At 38.1% G+C, this 24,165-nt stretch overlaps 1 protein-coding gene across 1 annotated transcript in view; it reads right to left on the bottom strand.

Annotated features, from left to right (window-relative positions):
* Window positions 1-24,165, bottom strand: part of LOC122788742 (myoferlin-like) — a 1,037,182-nt gene that overhangs the window by 318,750 nt on the left and 694,267 nt on the right. The window contains exon 11 of the mRNA XM_044055636.1: window positions 5,224-5,254. Coding sequence (XP_043911571.1) covers window positions 5,224-5,254 — 31 coding nt within the window. The remainder of the gene's footprint in view (window positions 1-5,223; window positions 5,255-24,165) is intronic.

Raw genomic sequence — 24,165 nt, 5'->3', positions numbered from 1 at the left:
TTGATACAGTTCACCCTAGCAGAGACCTAAAGTAGCCGCTGCTTTGTAACATTTAAAAAACTTTTTTTTTGTGTTCCCCTCTCCCAGCTTGAAACCCTGGAGCACTTCATTAGCAGTAGATTATTAAAGAGAGTGGGGGGGGGGGCTCGTACACGTTATACATAGCTGTACAAGTGATTCATGAACATTATATGAGGAAAACATATATACAGTACTTTTAAATCCATTGTTCTGCAGCAGCTGGAGGTCACAGGAAACCTGATCTCTTCAGAAAATAGTTATTTTAAAACAAAACAGCCTATTCCCAACTAAATCAGTGACTACAGCAATCTCAGTGATGCACTGCTTCATTTTCGGTTAGCTCCCGACCTCGTGACATCATCCGCCGATGTTCCCATTGGATTCTGGGTAATGGAACGTTGAAACTGCTCTGGAAGCTTGGGAAAAGGCTAGGAGTGCAAGAACAAGGCCCAGGAAAGCCACAGAGCATCCACACTACCAAAGGCAAGTAGGCCCAAGCATTACTTTCATGTCAAACGTGGGAAAACAACCTGCAGGACAACCAGAATCAACAAGAAACTCCCAGATGTCCTCCATGTAAATTTATTTAGTTACAGGTGATTCCAGACCAAAAAAAAGATGTCTGGTTATTATTTCATCAAGTTATGGAAGCATTTAAATTAAGGAAAATGCACTGTGATTTAGATTTTTAGTGCCACATTGACAATTTAACTGAAGTTTGTTGAACATTTTGAACCATATACATTAATCCTGGCTGGAAAGTCAATTGTAGCAATCTTTTTGGTTCCATATAAGTCAGAACATTTTTTGGAACTCATTGCCTTTTAAAGATTCCGAAACAAAATGGTTATTTAGTTGGTTTAATTGTAAATTATTGTTTTTATAAAAACACAGGATTTAGATGCATGACAGTAATGCAACTTTTCCCACAAGCAAATGAGTATCTGAAAGGTTTTATGCCCATTCTCTGTAAGGCATGGAAAACAATATTCAGTAATGAGATACCTAGGAAATAATATGCTCATATTTTCTTGGGAGACTTTACCGCCACACTATACAATATATCACAGGGCATAACCATGCAGAGATAGTTTTAAAATATGAGTTTAATATAAAACAACTTTAATTAACCCAGACAGAGGTTTGATGACATTACTGTTTGAGCACACAATCTTGGGTTTACATTAAAATGAAGCAGTGATGAAGTATGCAGATAAGACTAGACAATGCACATAACATCATGTCAAAACCGTTTTAAAAAGGAGATCAAGCACCCATACCCTGTCTCTGTAAAGCCTTCCTACATTGTTGATATTAAGAGACAGATAACCTTAGAAACGGCAAAAGATGCACAAAATACTGAAGACTTTTAAATGAAATAATTTTATTCAGATTCAGGATCTAAGCAAAACTATGATGAATTGCTGCTAAATGTAAAAAATAAATAAATTAACCTACATGTTATCATACTGTCTGTTACAAAAATAACAGTTCTAAAGCATTGGTCACACAAAATGCAAGACAGTTAAGTCAAGGCCATTACACCTTGTCTTTACCCTAACCTCATGCTGTACCCCCCACCCTCAAAGAAATAGCTAAACAAATCAGTCCTGGAGTAAATTTATGGGTACGCATCCAATAATCCAAGCTTACTTTGAAGAATGCTAAATGTCACTTTGTATAACTTGTACAGGATACTAGGTTAAGTGGTGAGGTAAGGACTGGGTCATACATTTTTCTCTCCAGACTGTTTTACTTATGTAAAAAGAAAAAAGCATTTTTTTTCTTTTTTATTTTCTGAGTTTGTATACACCCTTTGATTGTTTTTGTAAGTGTTTTGTCTGTTTTTACTTGTGTGCTGGTGAAAATTATGTTTCTACTTCTGCTATTAGTAGTCTATTAAACTTGCATAGGTATAGGAAGTCAAGGATAATGGGGTCCTGAATGGAACAGAACACTAGGCATAGATCACACTGCAGGAGCCTGTAAGAAACTAGTAAGTCTTTTCTGGTAGTTCAAACACTTTAAGCAAACCCTTAACGATTAATAAACTCGGAGACATATGTCTGGGAAAGTACATCCTGAAGTGAGCACTGTACTCAATTGATCAATTTAGAACAGCAGTACGGCGCAGTGGTGCAGCGATAGTGTTGTCGCCTCACAGCAAGAGGTTCTCTGGTTCGATTCTGAGCCGAGGTGCCTTCTGTGTGGAGTCTGCATGTCCTCCGTGCATTCGTGTGGGTTTCCTTTGGGTGCTCCGGTTTCCTCCCATGTTAGAAAGACATGCATCTAGAGCATTTCTCTCCAGGCCTCCACTGAAAATTGGCTTTGTTGCAAGTCAGACTTTCCTGGTTAACAAATGTTAAATAAATAAATAATAAATCAAATAAAATAAAATACATTAGTCTAGTTAGGGATTGGTGTAAATAAAGCTGCCAATATAGGGAGGTGGTCTCATTGGGGCTGCATTCAGAGAGGACAAATCCCATTAGTAACTTATAACCCCAAACCTTTATGGCATACCACCAGCTTGTGATATGCAGCATTTATATAATATCTGCTACTGGATTTTCAGTTCATGTTTTAACTGCTATGAGATACTACAACACTAACTATTTACATGGCTCAGCTGTAACCCATATTGGTCCTAATCTCAGGAATTCAAGGCCACGTACTCTATGATCACTTCCATTTCTCAGCTTCTTTAAAAGAAAACTTGTATCAGAGCTACAACAACAAAGTAATCATAAATGTGGTGACTCTAACAGAACAATTTCACTAAATGTGCTCCATAATGTTACTATCAGTTCAGTACTTTGAATAGTTATAAACGTTATAACTAAAAAGGATCCCTAGTAGTTCAGTTCACCTATTTAAAATAAGGCATTGCTTTGGGGGGGGGGGGGTTCTCCCAGTTTCCCCTAAGACAACTGGTCTAGCAGTGTGTAGAGTTAACCCACATAACAAAATACAAATAAAAATAAAATAAAATAAAACTCTACAGTTCAGGTATGATCACCTCAAGACTCCAATGGTGTACTCTCTCTCTTAGGAAGTCACTTAAACAACACTCCGAAGGTGTGCCTTATGGATCTTATAGGTTCATAGGTTCATAGGTTCATACTAGGCTATCTGCCCTAGGGCATTTATAAGCCTAGCCAGAGTGTGTTTGGCTTTCGCCACCCATTTTAAATTAATTTTGCTATGCGTTTTTTGAGGTTAGTATACTGTGCCTCTGTCTAACAGTGACACAGAAGTGATAGCCGGGGTAAACCTACGATCTCCCATCCACTCATCAAAATTCCTCTTGAAGAGAGTCAATGTGGGACTCTGCCTAACCTGGACTGGGATTTTATTCCAGAGTGAAGGGAGCCTCTGGGTTATGAATCTGTCCCTCCAGCATGTCCTGTTTATTTCAGTGCTGAGGTTCAAGTCTCTCGAGCGCGTAGCTCGATGGGATTTGGATTTTCTGAGGTGCAGCATGTCCATTAATTCTGGGTTGGACATGGCTTTATACTATGCCACTGAGTAGAGCTGGAGTTTCTTTAACCGGGCAGCATATGGCATCTGTTTGAGCCCTTTGAGCCTCTTGGTGAGGTACTTTTGGGGTCTTTCCAGTTGCTGCAGGTGTCTGGTAAGGTACATCCCAAAAGGGGCATTGTACTCAATTATGGGCCTGATGAGGGATGAGTAAAGAGGTACGATGACCTCCCCTGATCTAGATGTGAATCCCTTCATGATTAGGTGGGCTATATAAAATGTTTTTCTAACCACTTTGGCCACGTGGTTGTCAAATGAGAGACTGCTATCAACTTGGGTCCCCAAGTCCCTAATGACTTCTTCTGTACTTAATGGATTACCACCTATGTGGTAATTTGTGGGCACTTTGTTTTTGCCAAAGGGATGACTATACACTTTTGGCGTTTAGCTTGAGGCCATGGCTCTGGCACCAGTTGTCTGTTTCTATGAGGCCCTTTTGGAGGATGCTTGTGTCGGCTGGAGAGTTGATTATGGCACCCAGTTTGCAGTCATCTGCAAACTTGGTCAGCCACAGTCCTTCTGTGTTGGCCTGTACCGAGAAATATATACCGAACAAGAGAGGTCCCAGGACTGAGCCTTGTGGGCGCCACTTGTAACTGGTTTGGAGTCTGACATGGCTCCAGCAATTCTAACCATGTGGGTTCTGTCCTTGAGCCAGTTTGCAACCCATCTAGTGACATAGGGGTTTATATTTAAGCGGGTGAGCTTATCTATAATGCCCGAGTGGGGTATTGTATCGAAGGCTTTTGCGAGGTCCAGGTAGGCTGTGTGGACCACCTTCCCCTCGTCAATGGCCTTGGTGACTGTTTCAAAGAAATCAACCAGGTTTAAGAGGCAGGATCTGCCCTTAAAGCCAAACTAGGTAGGATCCAGTGTCTGTAGGTCCCCAATATCTTTATTTATGAGGTCCATGATGATCCTTTCCATAGCTTTGCAGACCAAGCTAGTCAGGCTTATGGGGCGATAGTTTCCAGGATCCATTGAGGCACCACCTTTGTGGAGAGGGACCACTGTTGCTGTACGCCACTCTTTGGGTACATATCCTGTAGTAAGGCTAAGATTGAAAAGTAGTTTTATGTTTGGGTTTAGCTCTTCTTGGAGTTCATGTAGGATGCAGCCCGGGACACCATCTGGTCCCATTGATGCTGTGTTTTTTGCTTTGGAGAGGGCGGCTCTTACCTGAGCATCTGAGATGTCAGGGGGGCAGCACTCTGTTGGGATAGATATTTGCCCTTTTGGTGGGGAAAGGGGAGAGAAGTTTGCACTGAACCTGTCAGCTAGGATGTTGGCAATGTCTGTGGGCTTGGTGTATTTTTTGTCATTTTGGACTAATTCTGAGCATATCTGGGAATTCCCACCCAGGTTCCTAACATAACTAAAGAAAGCCTTGTGATTATCCTTAGTGTCCTGTGCAATTTTTCTCTTGAAGCTGGCCTTAGACGATTTTATGAGTGCCCGTAGTTTTTTGCTAATACTGATCAGAGATGCCTTCCCTTTTTGGGATTTTGCTCTATCATGTAGTAGCTTCCTCCTTCTATTGTATAGTTTGTTTATGGCTGGTTTCTTACTTGCTAGAATTAATTAGTAGCCAGAACATAATTGGCAGTTGTGTCAGACAGTTTATGATCACTTTAGGAAAAAAAAATGTAAATTAATACATACCAGGCTCATCATAGACGTAACCTATGTCAATCTGAAATAAAAACAGGCTTAAATTTAGCAAACTAAAAAAAAATAAACTTTTACTGAAAACATAACTCTACTCACAAACTCATTTACATTAACATTATATTCAGCTCCCTTAAATTCCTCTAACAGTTATTTATGTTGTACATTTTTTTTTACAATTTGTAATGCCATTAATGCATTAAGAATAAGGCAGCTAAAATACCACAGATGAGTTGCACTTGTTTACAAAATTTGAGACAGGGGTTTCATAACTTTAAACTTACCACGTAAGCTCAATAAAGAGCTATCATCTAGTGTATACACAATTTAAAATCCTTGTAGATGCTATACAAGCACAGCAGGTCTATCAGGATGTGCTGATGAAAAGCCCTTATAAGCCTGCATTGCCTAAAATCAGGATATTCCAACACACAATCTGTACAGCATTACCTTCTGCAAGTGTACATATCACATCATTAGCACCCTAATCAAAAATATGGAAAAGAAAGGTAACCTGAAAGCATAACTGATATTAACTGCAAGTTCTACAGCCATGATCTGGGGTAAAAAAAACACAAAAAGTCTGAAAAGATTAACCTTTATGAGAAAAACAATACACAAGATTAATTCTATTACTACAGAGAAATTTGCTCTCATTTTTAAATTAATTATATGACTATTTTCCGGGATTACCAAATTCTTCTGGTCATGAGTATGAATATTTGTTTCTACTGGTTTACATGACCATTTAGTGGCTGTTAAAGCTGTGTCTAACCTTCCTGAAAAATGTTTACACAAAATCTAAGTTTTAAAAAAATTGTAAAATATGCAATTTAGCTTCATAGCATTAATATACTGTGGTTATAAGAAGTTATAAGAATGACTCTGGACTTCTACTGGCTCATGTGACTAATTTTTATAAAGCGTATAGTGGTTCAGTCTGTAACTCAACATACACTGCTATTAAGGGAAAGCTTCTATAATATTTACACTCATTTGCTGGAAAACGTAACTTTCTTGATCCATTTCTAGTTGACAGGAAATGCACGGGTGGAAGAGAAGGAAAATCAGTGCTACCCAGTGATGTCCGCAAAGTGCTACATTAGGACCAGCAAAACATGGTTCTCAATTGTTTTTAGACTGCTAGGAAGTAAGTTCAGAGTTACTACTGGGATGTACAAGACATTCCATGTTTAGTCCTGACTCCCCACGTTTCAAATGATGTCATGAAAATGTGGTCCAACAGTAATGGTGGCTTCTAACTCTATTTCATCAATGTTTTTAAATTTAGAATCTTTGGTGCAAGTGTGTTGTATAGGAGAATTGAATGATTATTGATGATTTTTAAGCTTTTAACACTTGAAGTCCATCAGATCTTGTCACACTTCAATTATATTGCAGTACAATTGTGTATGTAAATGTTTGCCTTATCTTCTGCCCAAGCTAACAAAGTATTTTAAATCCCATACTCAATGTAGCAGGCTGAAATTGAATGTTTATTCTATCATATCGTTGTATCTGACTTGATTTTTTTTTTAAAGTATTTGTAAAGTATTTGTAAAGTATTTTTGAAAGTATTATTTTAGTAGTGTAACGGAGCTTTTCTCCTCGGGCCTCCACTGAAAATGGACATGTATCCAGCTGGACTAGCCCGGTTAACAAATGTAAAATAAAATAAATAAAATAAATAAATAAATAAATATTTGAACTTTATAATATAGGAAGAAGCAAACCAGGATCCACAGACAGTATTTATTGAGCGCTTTCGCTTTCTAAAATAAAAAAACTTCATCAGAATAAGGCAAATGTCCTGGCTTGCTTCTTCCTATATTATTTTATTTAGTTTGTTGTTCTTTTTATATATATTTTAACTTTCCCAAAGACGAATAATCATTCCACGGCAGTGTCCAGACAGTGAAAAACTTAGTACATTATGTTCCAAGAACAATCATAATTCTTTTTTGTCTTATACAGGCTTTGGATTTTCCACCAGGGTTGACTCTAAAGCTTAAGTCAATCATTATGTCAACTGGTGGACAATGCAAACACATCAGATGGACTTAAATTCCCTTCCCCCATTCACAATATTAATGCATTTTTGAGTAGTAATACTATGAACTGGTCTAATTGAAAGGAGATTTATCCATGTCTGTTGAAAAGTGTTATGATATCAATATATTTTCATTTTTGCTTTGGATATCAGGTTGGTGGGCTGTTCTTGGTGTAAGGCATCTTGATTCTACCTAATCACATAATGGAATCTTTGGGATGCTTATTTAAGAACATTATATACAAGGTCTCTTTCACTTTACCATGTAACTATGACAAACATCTTTTCACTTATCACAATTTTATGGGGTTTGTTTTATTAATCTTTAGTCAAAAAGCAGTAGCAGCACTACACGGGACAGTGCCTACACACAGCAAGGTTCTACAACCTCTTCCTGGAGGAGGTAATCAGGCAAGTGTACCTTGTCATTCTTCAAGCTAGTAATCAAACTTAGATCATCAGTGGCTGCAATCAGGGCTTAATATGTCTACACCAGTAGAGCTGGTTGTGGCAGGATTCTGACACCTGAGCGTGGCAATTTCACTGTGCAAAATCCAATCACTTTAATTTTATACCACCACTTTCTTTATAGGATTGTATGATAAAACGCATACACATGCAGTCCAATCATGCCTTAAACTAGAACAGCATGTAAGACAAGAAAAATAGCAATCGCTATGACTGGTACACCCTTAATCGATTAACTGTGCTTTACATATGTTTTAGTTGCACACTTCTTTCTTACTATACTTACGTGAACTAATTTCTGTATTCTACAATTTGCATAGTAATCTTTGTTTACTACTGTTCATTTCTTTTCATGGTGTAGATATATTCTCATGCAACTTTGTAATTTCTCTTTTTCTTTGTAACTGCCAGATGGTCGGGGTAATAGCTCTAATGGTCTTGTGCTAGCCTAGCCAGTAAATCAACAAATAATAAAAAAAAATGATCCATACAGCATGATTAATCCAACTAATTTTGCAAATGTATGATTTACTTAGAAATGCTTGCTATGTTAGTTAAATACTATACTTTAAAATCAAATCAAGAAAAAAATTGCTCTTCTTATTCATTACGACTACCGCTGTCTTCTACACTGGGAATGGGGAATTTAACTGAATACCCTCTTCCCCCATTATATGAGGTGTGTAATGAGAGTTAAATGGGAATTATAATTTTTCTACATTGACTGCAAAGCAGCTTTAAGAATTTGGGTGAGTATTACCTATTATGTTTTTTTTGGAAGGATATTTTATGGTGGTGAAGAAATTAAACTGAAGGTTCAGTAGTGCCTCCATGTTACTCTGCTGGGAACAGCTATGACTTGTACTTTTACATAGTCAAAAGGCACGTACAGTCATTATTAGGCCTCAGAGACGGTTTGAAAATGGGACTGCTTTCATTTAATAAGAAAGTCCACCATGGAAACTTAAGAGACCACTGTTCTAATTTCATCCAGTTTATTTTCTCTACCTATACTGATCTTTTTGAAGACAAACTAGGCAAACTCCCAGATGTGTACTCCATGAAGTTAGACCCTGAAGTCAGCCCAGTTGTCAGACCAGGCCAGAAAGTTCCACTAGCTATGCAGAACAGAGTCAAGTCAGAGCTAGATAAAATGGTGCATTGTCCAGTTAATGAACCAATGGAATGGGCATCTTCCATGGTGGTAGCTCATAAGTAAAACTCAGCTGATATTAGAATATGTATTGATCCAAGAGATTTGAACAAAGAACTGAAAATACCTCATCATCCAATGCGTACAAGTTGAAGTAGCTGCTCTTATGCCAAATGCCACAGTTTTTTCTGTTTTGTATGCAAAGAGTTAATTTTGGAAAATTTTGCTTGATTGAAAATCCTCATTGGTAATCACTTTCAATACTCCTTTTAGCAGGTACAGATTTTTGAGAATGTCATTTGGGATAAATTCTTCCACTGAAGTCTTCCCGCATGCCATGGAACAAATTTTTTCTTGTTATCCATGTGCCATTCTAGTAGGAGGTAATGGTAAAGCAGAGCATGACAGAAACCTCAAGAAAGTTCTGGAAAGAGCTCGCGAAATGAATCAAATTGAATCCTCAGAAGTGCCAATTCAGGCTACAAAAAGTTACTTATGTTCATTTGTTTACAGGTTCAGGCTTACGACCAGAACCTTCCAAGCAAACAGCAATTCTTGAGATGCCAGCTCCAGACAATGTTCAAGCCTTACATTTTCTTGGCATGGTTAACTATCTAGGCAAGTTCATTCCAGACCTGAGCCAACTTTCAGCACCACTCAGAGTTGATATGCAAAGGTGTATCCTGCTCCTGGTTAGAACACCACCAAAGAACATTTGATGTCTTGAAACAGAGAATTGCCAGTCTACCGACTCTCAGATACTATGATGTTCACAAACCAGTAACTTTTTCTTGTGATGCTGAAGTTTAGTCTTGGTGCAGTCATACTTCAAGAGGGTAGACCAGTAGCCTATGCATCCAGAACTCTAACCCAAACTGAGATGCAGTATGAGCAGATTGAGAAAGAGCTCTTGGTAATCGTGTTTGCATGTTTGAAGTTCCATGATTATATTTATGGCCATCCAATTCAAATTGAAACAGATCACCAACCTCTAGTCTCTAGTTTGAGAAAGCCTATGCATACAGCTCCTCCCAGACTGCAATGCATGATGTTGAAATTGCAAAAGTATAACTTCAATCTTGTCTACACAAAAGGCAAACATCTTTTTCTTGCTGATACATTATCCAGATCTCCCAGAAATACAACTGAACAGCATGAAAATGTGAAACTTGATTTTGAAGTCATGGAAGTGAGAATTTTTTCTTCCACATGTCCTAGTGAGCTTAGAAGTCACACAGCCTCAGATCCACTACTTCAGAAGCTCAACCACTTTCAGTTGAGGATGGCCTTCAAAGCAATCTTGTTTACCAGTAGAAGTGCAACCATATTTTCCTTACAGAGATGGGATTTTGTTTGACAATGGTATCATAAAAGATCCAAAAGTGATTGTTCCAAAATCCTTGCAACAAGAGTACATTACATTGCAAAAAGAGTACATTTCATAGATCTAACAGGATGGCTTTAAAATGTACAATAATCTCTGGCATTATTTCACAATGGGAAGCTTGTAAATGCTGTGATTGGGGAGGGCTACTCCTAAAATAAAATGTTTTGACTTTTCCTCAAGGATCATTAAATAAAATAAATATTTATTAAATGAATTCTGATAAGAAGGAAATAGGAACATTAGCCATTTAGGCTGGCTCAATGCCACCTGACTGATTATATAAACCCGGACCTGCGAACTATTAAAATAGCTAAAAAATTCAGGAATTCTTTTCACTGGAAGTAGTACTACTACTGAACTTGCAGTAATGATTGATTTTATTACAGTTCAGATGTATTAAAATGATCATCCATATGACTGGCTACTTATTGCTTGTTTGGTAATCAGACAGGTGAACTGCCCAAGAAGCTTTCTCAATCATGAGCCAAGCCCTATGACAAAAAACGGGGTCTGAATAGAGAGATGAAATCAGAAAGAAGAGAGTAGCATTGCTAAAACTGAATTCATCCTCAAGTCTTGCCGAGTATCTTCATGTGGTGGACCTTGTTTTCACCAAACCTCACCAAGACAAAACTGGTGTATAGATTATATTTTTATATGTCATGGAGAGGGGAAGGTCAAAAAATAACAAAAAAAAAGCTGGATACACAAGTTCCAGGATAAAAAAAGTCCAGTCCTGATGTGTGCACTGGTGTCAGGACTGGAAAAAATGGTAGCAGGATATGGAAACATTCCTACAATGGATTAGGACAGATTCAGGGGAGAATACCCCCCCCCCCAAGTAGAAGTAGTAGTTCACAAAAACTGGGAGGCCATAAAGATGACAGAGTGAACTACTGACGATAAGGGAGAAATCATGTACTGTTACTATTATGCAATAAGTCCAGAATTTCCAGACAGAAAACACTGATGCACATAACTCCGTATGAATTATAGAAGGTGTCAATCCTGGGTATATTGCAGGTGCTGCAAAAAGTACTTCTGGCTAACATCAAAAGACTGAAGCAATACTAATTTCATGAACTTCAGTGATATCCGGACTTAGAACTGGAGTCCATTCCAGTCATGGTATTAACAACCCAAAAGACTTGGAGAAATTAAACCCAAAGAAAAGAAGAAATTTACAAAAGTGATACACATTGATACAGAACATCAATGGCACAAAATACAAGTAAATATAAACATGGAAATAACTGCAGTAGTTCAAGTAAAAACAGTCTATACTTGCCAGAGTACGTTAACTATTAGGTGGAGGTTAAAAAAATAACATGCCTATTAGAGGCATCTCTCTAATATACCCCATTGTTCTTCACTATTGTCTCATATACAAAACCCTTCCCACAGTGCTCCACAGCCGAACTTCTAGTTCCTTTCCTTAAAATGAATAAATGCAAAAACCTTTGTGTGACAGTCATTTACATTCCCCAGGCAATAGCATCCCAATTTTTGAGGAAATCCTTGCCTGGGCTTCTACTAACATAAAAAATGAAGACCATCATACTGGGAGACATATCAACTGGCTAGACATATCCCCACACCACTCTAACTGCAATATCAACCTATATAAGTTCACCCAGCTAGTTAACACAATAACCAGGCCTAACAAAATTAATAGTAATGGCTAAATCCTAGACTGGATTTTAGTGTCCGACCCAAATAAGATCACGTCCACTGGTACACTCTCCAATAGTATAAGTGACCACTTACCGTCCTTTATACAAAGTGAATGTACCACAATTGATTAACATCAGTACAGGGTTACCAGAGATTAATCCAGTTCTGTCCATCTAGCTTTAACCAAAAATTGCTTAGCATCAACTGGGATGCACTAAAATCACTTCCCCTTGATGAGACAGTTCTTCAACTCAAACTTCCTCAGCATACTAAACAATCTCGCTCCCCCTACACAAAAAAAAGAGATTAAAGACCAACCATGCCAGTTGGCTAACAAGATCCACTAAGGATCTCATGAAACGCAGGGGCAAATCATGGAAAATATGGCAAAAGACAAAAACCCATCTGACCTCACCCAATACAAACAGCTCCGAAAACAGGTTAAACGTCTAGTACCACAAAACAAAAAAGAACACTACCTTACATTACAGAATCAACACAAGCAAAACCCAAAGAAATTCTGGAGCTCTCTCAACTCTTTATTAAACTCAGGCTCTAGGAATAATCCATGCCCAGACCCAAATAAAACACCCATTGAAACTGCTGCAACCTTCAACTCCTGTATCATAGATACTACAGCCAATCTAACTGCTACCTTTCCCAAGACCAACTTGTACATCACAGACCTCTCCACAGCTAACACCAGTACACCCCCAATTCCCAACTTTACTCTGTGAACTATACCCACATTGACTATTAAAAAATTGCTTCTAAAACTCAAACCATGCATAAATGCCCTTGATAGTATACCTGCCAAATACCTGCAAATCACAGCCAACTCAATCGCTTATCCTATCAGCATACTTCTCAAAAGATCTGTCCAAGAATCCTATATGCCCATCATCTGGAAAAAACTTATATCCTTCCTCTACACAAGGTGGGCCCCAACATTGACACCACCAAGATCTGCCCCATTACTATACTATCACCCATCTCTAAGATTCTGGAAAAATGTATTCATTCTCAACTTCTTCACCAGCTGACTCTCAACCACATCCTCTTCCCCCACCCAACATGGATTTAGGCCAGGACATAGTACCACCACTGCCCTCATATCCTTCATGGACACCGTCAACTGAGCCAGTGACTCTGGTAAAATCATACCTTCACTACTTCTTGATCTTTCTAAAGCTTTTGATACTATATCCCACTCTCTCCTAACAAAATTCTCTAACATAGGTACCTCTTCTCAATCTCTCAGCTGGTTCACCAATTACCTCACTAACAGGCAACAATCAACTAAATGGCAGAACGCTTACTCCCCTTTCCTAAACACCACCACTGGTGGACGTCAAGACTCCATTTTGAGCTCACTTCTGTCTAGCAAATTTATCAATAACTTCCACACCACACACACTCAAGGCTCAGTCATCCAGTACACAGATGACTCCACTATCATCTGCACTGCAAACTCCTCCTTAGAACTACACCAGCTCACCCAAAACACCTTCACCTCCACTGAAATATGGATGTCTAATAACCATCTTGCCCTAAACCCCAACAAAATCAAACTAATAATCTTTGCCCCCAAAAAGTCCACATCCCTACAAAAAGAGAACTTCACCATTCAATCCTTAACTGGTACCACCATCGACACTGTACCTAGCACAAAACTCCTAGGTGTCATCATAGAAAACCTCATTCAACCTGCACATCCAGTCCAATGTCAAAAAGATACATCAAAGGCTTGGCACTCTCTAACGACAAACATCTACTCAGTGCATCAGCCTGACTTTCCCTTGCCTCTTCTTTTCTATTACCGTTTCTTTTATATGGTGCCTCCCTCCTCACCAACAGTTAGTCCTCTCTAAAGTCCAAACTAGACTCATGCTACAACAAAATTTCTAAGTTTGTAACTAATGCCTCCTACGCATCCCACCACTGCTTAACATTACGCAACCTAAAATGACTTGAACTCCCCAACTATCTCACCTTTATCCAACTAACTACACTTCACAAACTCATTCATAATCCATCCATGTGCCCTGCTCTATCTTCTACACTTATTGTATACCAGCCTAACAGACCACCCCGATCCAACAACTAACTGCTCATAAATGTAGAAAAACCAAAACGTTCGGCTGGTCAGATGCTTCATATCTTTACCATCGCAAAACTTTGAAATTCCTTCCCTCCAACACTTAGATCCACCCGCTCAGTAACCCTCTTCAAGACATCTCTGAAACACCACTTCTCCTCATCTTGGCTATGCACATGCTAACATCACATCTCATATAACCTAACCTCAGCCAACACAACTATTTTCACCCATCAATGTATATACTCTGGCATCCTCCTTTCACATCCATCTTTTTACTTACTCTGCCTCTCCAGCCTGTCCACTTTCCTCTTCTAACAACCCTCATCGTCCTACCATTGATCCCACCTATCTACTTCCTTCTCTTCCTAACCCTTATAGACCTAGCATTGAACCAGGTGAGACATTCGGGTACTCTCACAGCCTACCTTAATATCATACCACCACTTACATCTGTAACAATATCGACAGACTTTGCTGATTCCTGCAACAGGACTCATATAGCCTATCGCTCAGCTATTACACCTCCTAAACATGTGAAAAGTTTAAGTATCTAGTCTCTAATTCCTACATCTGCTTTGCAACCATTGCATGAAGTGTTCTACATATAAATTCTACTAGCTGAAAACTACTCATATTGAATGTTCTCATGTATACACTCTGTATTGCTTGTATAATATCTTTGATTTGACAGTGATTACTTATGTACTATATTTTTTCACCACTCGTATAATCTGCTAATGATATGTGCTAAACTATTTATAATTTATTTATTTTACATTTGTTGACTGGGATAGTCCGACTGGATACATGTCCATTTTCAGTGGAGACACGGGGAGAAAAGCTCCAAGGTAGTCAGTCAAAAATATAACAATGCAGACATAATTACAGGGCAGAAAGTAATATATTCTATACATTTATGAGGAGGGTTAACCAGGCTTGTTACAGTTGCAAAGCCAGTTTAGTGCCAGATGTTGTCTTGGTTTTAAATTGGCAAAGAGGAGAGAGTGAAGTAATGTCGGCTGGATGGAGCTTCCAAACTCTGCCTACAGAGTTTGCAAAGAGGGCATCCTCAGCTGTATTGTTAATTTTGATTGTCTGAATTAGTAATTTGTTTAAGGATCTAAGCAGTCTCTGATTGTTATGAGGGGTGATAATATTCCTTAGGGATGGTGCATTATCTGGATTATAGAGAATATTTTTAGTTATAGTCAGAAGGTTGTATTGGATTAGACTGGGAAGTTCTAGCCACCCAAGCTGTTTGAGGTTAATGCAGTGGTGTGTTCTAAATGGCAGGCCAGTGGCAAACCTGGCAATGTGATTGTAACAGGATGACAATCTATTTAGGACTGACTTGTTTCGATTAGAGAAAAGGGGGAGGGCATATAGAAGTGTTGAGATTAGGTGGGTGCAGGCTATGGCAATCCTGGCTGGAGGGGTTAGGAAGGCTTTTATTCTATACAGTGATCCTAATTTTTTATTGATGTTCTTGCTTGATTGACATGCAAGTCAAATTTTAGGTTATTATCAATAATGACTCTTAGTAGTTTTGTAGAGGGGTCGGGGGAGATAACAGTGCCATCTTTCGCATTACGCAGACCTTTGTGTAGGTGAGGAAAAATAGCATTTTGTTTTTTTTTGGGGATTTAACAGGTGACATTCAGAGAGCCAGTTTTCTATGGTATTAAAGGTGGACTGGGTAGCAAATCTCAGTTCTGAAGGAAGCAAATCAGGGTGGAGTCATCAGCTTACTGGATACAGCTGACATTTGGGATGACAGTGTACAAGTCATTAATAAAGATGGAAAACAGTAGAGGCCCTAATATTGAGCTTTGTGGCACTCCAAGGGTGTTTGGGTAGAAGGTTAGAGAGCTTGTCTTTCCAGCGAACAGCCTGCTGCCTCCCATTAAGGTAGGATTTAAACCACAGTAGGGCTTTGGAATCTAGATAGAAGGTTTTCAGGGTGTGTAACAAAAGTTGGTGATCAACCATATTGAATGCCTTGGAGAAATCCAAGAAGAGGGCAGAAAAGATAGAATTGTTGTTACAGTTGTTGTTTACGGTATTGGTGAAAGCCAGGAGGGCCGAAGTTGTGCTGTGGTATGGTCGGAATCCATGTTGGGAATCGGCCATGAGGTGATTTTGGATTAGGTGGTGCATGCGTTGTTTGTGTACACATTTTTCCATTATTTTTGCCAGTGGGGAAAGTATAGCAATTGGTCTATAGTTGGAGAAATCTGTGGAGGATCCTCCTTTACGTAATGGGATTACATAGGCTGTTTTCCATAAGGTGGGAATTTTTGCCTCTGTTATGGTCCGATTAATTAGTATCGATATAGGGTAGGCAATGGTATCAGTTGATTTTTGGAGGTACTCGGCAGGGAGTTGGTCAGCGGCGAGCGTGGTGGGTTTTAATTTTTTGAGGAGAGAGCGAACAAGTGATGTGGGCACTGGTTGGAGGCTAAATGATGGTTGGTTTAGAGGAGGTGGCATTATCGGGGCTGGTGGAGCTAGGAGGTAGTTGGCTAGCTAGTGTTTGTATTGTTTCAGTAAAGAAATGGTTAAAGCAGTCTGAGACATCCTGAGGAGATTTATCAATGGTAGCAGCGGGGATGGGGGTGGATGTTTTTCCAGGGTGAAGTAGATTGTTCAGACCTGCCCAGTACTTCTGAGGATTGTTCCAGTTAACTGTCTGTAAATTATGATAGTATTGTTTTTTGTCTGTTAGAATGGATTTTTTAGTATAATTCCTAGCTTGCCTGTATTTAACATGATCATGGGGGTCTTTAGTGGAGTGCCTTAGGGCCCATAATTTGTATCTGCTACAGATTTTTTGTCTGGTCTCTTTAGTAAGCCATGGTGTAGTTTTTGCTTTTGTTCGCTTTAAGTGGGCAGGAGCATGCAGATCTAGGATTTCAAGAAATTTATTGTTGAAATATGCAACTGTCTCCTCCAGGGGAAGGTGTTTTAGCATAGACCAATTACAGGAGATAAGTTCCTGTTGGAATTTGGCAGGATGAACATTTTATTGTTTCTGACTTTCCTGATTACAGGAATGTGTGGGATAACAGCTTTTAGCTTAATGACATAAGTGAGGAGGTGGTCCCTTAGGTCACTGGGAAGGGTAACCACAGTGTACAGTTGGGAGTTGCTATTTACAAGAACCCAGTCGAGTATGGTTTCTTTTTGGATGGGTTTACCTAGCCCGGTTGGGGTAGTTTTAGTTTTGTGTGAAAGCATGCATGCATTACAGACTGCAAGTGTTTCCTTATATGTAGGTAATTTTACGGAAGTTCTTTAAGCCAAGTTCACACTGACTGTATATTATGCTGTACTTTTAAACTGAATGTAACACTAGGTTGTAGGCTAGGGTTAGACTGTAATATCTTTATTAATGTAAATCCTGTATTGTATGTAAAATGTGTTACATGTGGAGCATTTCTCCCAAGGACTCCACTGAAAATGGCCACTTCTGGCCCAGCTGGACCATCCCGGTAAACAAATGCAAATAAAATAAATAAATAACTGCGCATTGAATCGCTACCAATGTCTGCCATGTCATACTAAACACAGTTCACAGTAAGACTTCATTCACTCTTACAACACGGAGTTGACTCGATATGTACAGTTACAATGCATGCTAGTTTACTGATCTAAAAGGATGGTGTATATGTTCATCTATAAAGATTTGTACCCACAAATATGCATAACCTATACAACCGGAGGAAAAGGTCTTCCATGGATATGTCAGGACAACTTAATATATACACTTAACTAAGAAGCATAACTTGCAGAAATCGTATAAGATGTGAATAGGCTATCTTTGCATTTCAGCAATACATTCAAGTAGGACAATTACTATTTAAATTATGTACGGGTTCCAAAGGCTTGGTGACAGGTCTCTCATGTTGTTTCTGGTAGCATAGTTGCCATGAGTAAGACTGCCTACAGCAACTGCAGCCAGAATGGACAGTATTTGGGTACATTTTCATTGGCTCATTTAATAAGAACAAACAGACAAGCATAAAAGATCAGTAGCTTTACATGAGAAAGTTGATCCCAAAGAAAACTCAGGACATTAAAAGGAAAACTTTCAGTTTAAATCATATTAAGAAATTTGATAACACTGACTTATTACGTAAAACAGCAAAGTGAAACATTTTTTCCTTGATTTAACCAAATGTAAAGATAGTGTTTATTACAAAAGCGTCATCAGTGCAATTCTGGGGGGATGCTGGGAAGCACGAATTACTGGATATCATTTCACTGAAAACAAAGTTAGTGAGCGTTGCCTATACTGTTACTCAGGTAACAAAATTAATTAAGAAGCAAATTAATATTAGATTAATTTAGCATCACAAATATACACAATGCATACTAATGCATAACAAATGTTCCAAGTATATTTTCTGCCACTCAAATGCTATATCATTTTATTTATTTAGTATGTTATTAGTATGTTATTGACATATGTAGCATCATAAGTGGCTGCAGTAAAAGTTGAATTTTTACAAGGTCTGTGGGTAGATCACTGTATTTATCACAGGTCATCCTTACCAGTGTTTTAATAACAGGGTGAAAGAAAGAGGTAAGCTAGTTCCAGTGAAAACACCAACGTTAGGGTTGGTTCAAAATGACAAGTAGTAGTTATGTGGCAGTAAGGCACTGCTGTACATTTTACATCAAAACACTGTAGACATGAATCTGTACCTAAGTTTAATAGACGGACACAACTACTCATTCAGCAGAATTACCGGATGAAGTTAGTAGTAAAGCAAGCCAGAGTTAATATTATTTACTATCAGGATATGATTTTATCATAGAACAGGTTGTAGGTAATGGTAATTCACCTGAAGTTCAGTTGCATTTTTTTTTTTTATTTTATTTACTTATTTATTGACATTTGTTAACCAGGTAAGTCCAGCTGGGTCAGAAACCCATTTTCAGTGGAGACCCGAGGAGAAAAACTCCAGTTATATTTAATATACATGTTAAAAGAGAATACAAAATACATTTAGTTACATTGTGCATCTTTTACAGAGAAACAAGTTTCAGTTAGTTACATTCATTTAACATTTTGCAGAAAAAAAGATTCCCATTTAGTCTACAGTATGAGAAAGCTGTGCAGAAATGGTAAAACAAGGTACAGGTCCTAACTAGAAATCTGCTAGCCATATCTAAAGATAAAGCAAAAAGAGGGGTAAAATAAATATATAATAGGATGAGCAGAGAAAGGAATAAGAGTAGGACAGTATACCAGCATAAGGCCTTGTATGTAATAAACTTTAGTGATGAAGAATACCATGAGATTAGAAAGTGTATTAGTTTTGTACTTTGAGAGATTTGGTAGTCTAGGTAGAATTAGTGGGAGTTATATACTCTGAAAGTGGGGGTTAGGTGAGGTTATGGCAGGGACATGTTTTGGAGTCGAGCAGATGATGTATAAGTTCCTTTTTAAAGTGAGATGGGTGTATAATGGCACATAGGTCTAAGGGACGTTTGTTCCAGGACTGGCAACTAAGCATTTGTATAGTAATTTGCCCACATTTTTCTTTGGTGGATAGACTGCTAGTAGTTACTGGTTTGAAGTGTGCAGGGACCGAGATGGGGAGTAGGTGGATACAAGGGTAGAGAGAGCTGGACAGGAAGATGGTCTATATAATACAGAGTGTACAATTTGGAATTGTGATATTAACAGTAGCTGTGGGAATTCAAGCCATTGCAGGGAGTTTAGGGCAAGGAATTGATGTGAGGTGTAGTGAGAGTCGGTAATGACTCTAGCAATTTTATATTTTTGCTGGAGTTAAGTCAAGGTAGTGTCCTGAATATTAGCTAGTACTGGGGCAGCATAAAGAAGTGAGGGGTAGGAGGAATGCCTGAGCTAGGGAGAGTCTAGCATTTGAAGTTAGAATTTTTTATTACGATACAGCAATCCTAGCTTCTGTTTTTTTTTATACATTGGAGTAGGTGTAGGTTAAATTTGAGATCATCATCTATTATGACACCTAAGAGTTTAGTTTGAGGTTCAGGCTGAATGATTGTGTTGTTTTAATTCCTATCCCTTTTCTCAATATTTTGGGAATTACTTTTGCTGTAATAACAATACATATGCCTTAGGAACTGACTCTATAATCAATGAGTCGGGCCTATCAAGGTTTACAAAAGCCTTCAATGAGTGAAGAATAGAGGTCTTCAAGCCTTTCAACTGTACACTCTGTATATAAAAATACATATAATTAATTACCAGCATATGGTGTTTATAGTTAGTTGTTTAGAATTTGGGTAACTCTTCTACTTTTGTCCGTCAGTTTGGCACAGTGGTTTTAAGAGTATGTGCTTGCTAGACCTAGCCCCTCAGCATTAGGTTTGATTCCAACAATCTACATTTGAATCTCAGTCTCTTAAAAAGACATTATTCCTCGGTCACTACTAAATAGGCGATTGCCTTCCCAATGCCATGGCCAAATTTACCTTATGAAGACAGATACTACCTCTGGTTTCCCCTGAAAAGAAGCGAGTAACCGATTGGGACTAACCTGGCCAACAAAGGATAGACAGACACATAAATTGACTCGGTTAACACTTCTTTAAACACTAATCATCATCACCTATGTAAATGTGTAGAAACTTCATTCTAATTAACAACACTAGTTCCAATACACTTACAGATGGCCAACCATTGTTTAATCTTACAATTATTCTTATGGTCACTATTTACTTCTCATGTAAAACCATTTTTCTTATGAATATTAATATTAATAGCCACGTAAAATAAATATTTAAAGGAAGTTACTTATATGTTAGATTTCTGTTACACGAAACCTGCTTGTCAATGGCTTAATATTGTAAGCTTCACAGAATTAAGGTCTCAAACTATTACATTTTTGAATTTTTCAAAATGGGAACTCAAGGGGGTATAACTATAACTCAATAATTAATGCAACCCATCTAAGTACTAAAGCCCCTAGTGCAAGCCCCTTGCCATAGAACTGGTAGATATCCTTGCACTTGTACCCTATTACAGAAAAAGAGGTAAAAGAAATCTGCTTTTGGGGAGTTGCATCAGCCACAGTACCTGTCATGGTCATGAGCTACACAGGGAGTAGGCCCAACTGGCCAAACCTAATCCTAAGGGTGAAGCCTGAGAAAACAAATACATGGACTAGCAGCGAGCAAATCCTACAAATATTTGAATATTTTGGCATATTAGTTTATGATGTTCAAACACTAACCACATTTAAATGCTTGATCATTGCAAAAGTGAAGGGCTTTAGATGCAGAAGCAGCTTTTGTGAAGACAGAGTGGGTAGTCGCATATGTGGCTATATTTTACATTTGTTGACCGGGATAGTCCGACTGGATACATGTCCATTTTCAGCAGAGGCCCAGAGAGAAAAGCTCCAAAGCATTGCAAAAAATTACAAAGTGATTACATACTAACAATATATATGTTATTGATAGTTATAAATAGCTACAAAACCTTTCGTGAAACATGTCCAATACAAAAAAAAACAGTTTAGGTGGTTTATATATATATATATATATATATATATATATATATATATATATATATATATAGGTTCCGTAGGAAGTGTGTTTCTTCAGTAGATTAATAGAGGAAAAAAACAAAGCAACAGTGAGTAGGTATAATAGCCAAACAGAGGTTGTCATGGAAGAGGTGAATACTGTCAGTCTGGATTAGTGCAAGGGCATAGCCATTATGAATTTAGGAGGATTCTTAGTTGCTTTTTAAACAGTGGAGTGGATGAAAGGGATGTTAGTTCAGCAATGTTTTAATTTCTATGTTTTTGCTGTTGTCAACTTACTGTTATGTGGTATTTCCATATCAAAGACTTAATCTGTGAAATAGAGTAGTGTGGTCAACTGAAGTGTGTCTTAGGAGACAACAGAACGGCTAGCAACATAAGTACTGTGGGAAACAAAAGACACCATGGAATCCTTAGCCTAGAGTGCCATTTCACAAACAACTGGCCCTGAACAGGTGGGTCTGGTCAAACGACCCTTTATGGATGTAGTAATGTATCAAATGTTATCATTTAAGCAAACAGGGCATTGCACAAGGCAGTTTCATACAGTACTGTACAAGTGAGCTGTATAGCTGTTGTAAGCATTTACAGCAATAGAAGTTTGCAGTCAAAGGAACTTTCAATAAAATATTTACAAACAAAAGAGGTGAACTTGTGAATTATTTTGTGCAGTTGCTAAGATGACAGAACCATGCTGCATTCTTGAATATTCACTTTATACTGCATACTTTTAACATGCACAGTACATACAGAAACCAGTACAGTAAATCATACCATAAACACCTTAGGAGCATGACACTGTTTTTTTTTTTTTTAGTAAGAAACCTCTCAACATACCCACTATTAATGTATATTTCCGATTTAGACTGCATTTTAATAAAATAAAGGTTATATCCCTGAAATGTAGCAGAAACTGCATAATGCTACTCCTGTAACACAGGAGAACCTAAGAATGAGAGCAGATATCAGTAAAGGTTATACAGCAAAGCCCACACAACATATACATTTTAGCTGTTTTGTGTTACATTTTGGAAGTAATTTATGTTAAACCTTAAATTTGGCTTTTCCTTGGAAAATGTCTTGGGGGAATATATTTTCAGTATATATGGATATCTTCTTTTTATTACAATATATACAAGCATATTGAAATGTGTGTATATATATATATATATATATATATATATATATATATATATATATATATATATATATATATGATATACATATATAGATATAAAACTAGAAAGATATACACATCTATATACACATAAATGCACATACACACAAGTGTGAAAAATGATGACCTACCTTCTCTAAGTGCAGTACATTAAGTGGCAGGTCTACAATAGTGGAAACATTTGAATGTACCTTGCTGTTCTCAGCCACCCATATTTTTATTAAAACAATCCTTTACATTTTCCCTTTGTATTTGTAAACACTTTTTTTAAATATATATAATAATTGTATAATGCTTAAGGTGTTTACCGCACAGACACAAGGTACAAGGACTGACTCTCACCTGTGCAAAGGAAATTAGCTAGGCATAAAATAGCCCACAAAGGGAGCTAAACCTAGTACTTAACTGTGAGCCTATGAACATCTGGTTAAGCATAAAACATACATCATTTTTTTTAAATAATTTTCTTCATGGTATTAAAATCAACTGAATATTTTAGCAACACTGCTTCAAGTCTAACTTCTAATCATTTTATTTTGTATAAAATCACCATCTTGTAGAGCATCATTTTCTGCACTTATAAATCCGTTAATATGATACATGCTACTCAATGACTGCACCACTCTTCTTTCTGGCAAGATATCAAAATCTGAGCTTACATACAGTGGATATAAAAAGTTTACATACCCCTGTTACTGCGGTGGTGGTGCTGCGGTAGCATTGTCGCCTCACAGTACAACATTGTCTTGTTTGATTCTCAGCTAGGGCATCTTCTTTGTGGAGACATGCGTGAATGGGCATACCTACGTTGAAGGTTGTGCATCAGGGCTGGCAACCCAGCATGTAAAAATCTACCGCCAATCATTAGCAGACCAGAGTTCCACTGTGGCGACCCCTAACCGGGAAAAGCCGAAAGACACAACAAGACACCCCTGTTAAAATGCCAGGCTTTTGTGATGCAAAAAAATGAGACCACAATAAATGTCACTGTCATGTTGAAAGGTGAAATTCCTATTCATCTTCAGCTTTCTAGCAGATGCTTGAAGGTTTTGGGCCAAAAGTGACTGGTATTTGGAACTGTTCATAATTCCATCCACCTTGACTAAAGCCCCAGTTCTAGCTGAAGAAAAGCAACCCCAAAGCATGATACTGCCACCACCATGCTTCACCATGGTGATGGTGTTCTTTTGGTGATGCAAAGTGTTGTTTTTGCGCCAAACATACCTTTTGGAATCGTGGCCAAAAAGTCCAGCCTTGGTCTTGTCAAACCATAACAGATTCTCCCACATGCTTTTGGGAGACTTGCTGTACTGTTTTGCAAATTTTAGCCAGGCCCGGATGTTTTGCTGTGTAAGAAAAGGGTTCCGGTCTTGCAACCCTAC

Source organism: Protopterus annectens, chromosome 14.part0 (genome assembly GCF_019279795.1).
Source record: "Protopterus annectens isolate FY-2018-M chromosome 14.part0, PAN1.0, whole genome shotgun sequence".
NCBI lineage: Eukaryota > Metazoa > Chordata > Ceratodontiformes > Protopteridae > Protopterus > Protopterus annectens.
This window is presented reverse-complemented; position numbering and strand designations above follow the sequence as displayed.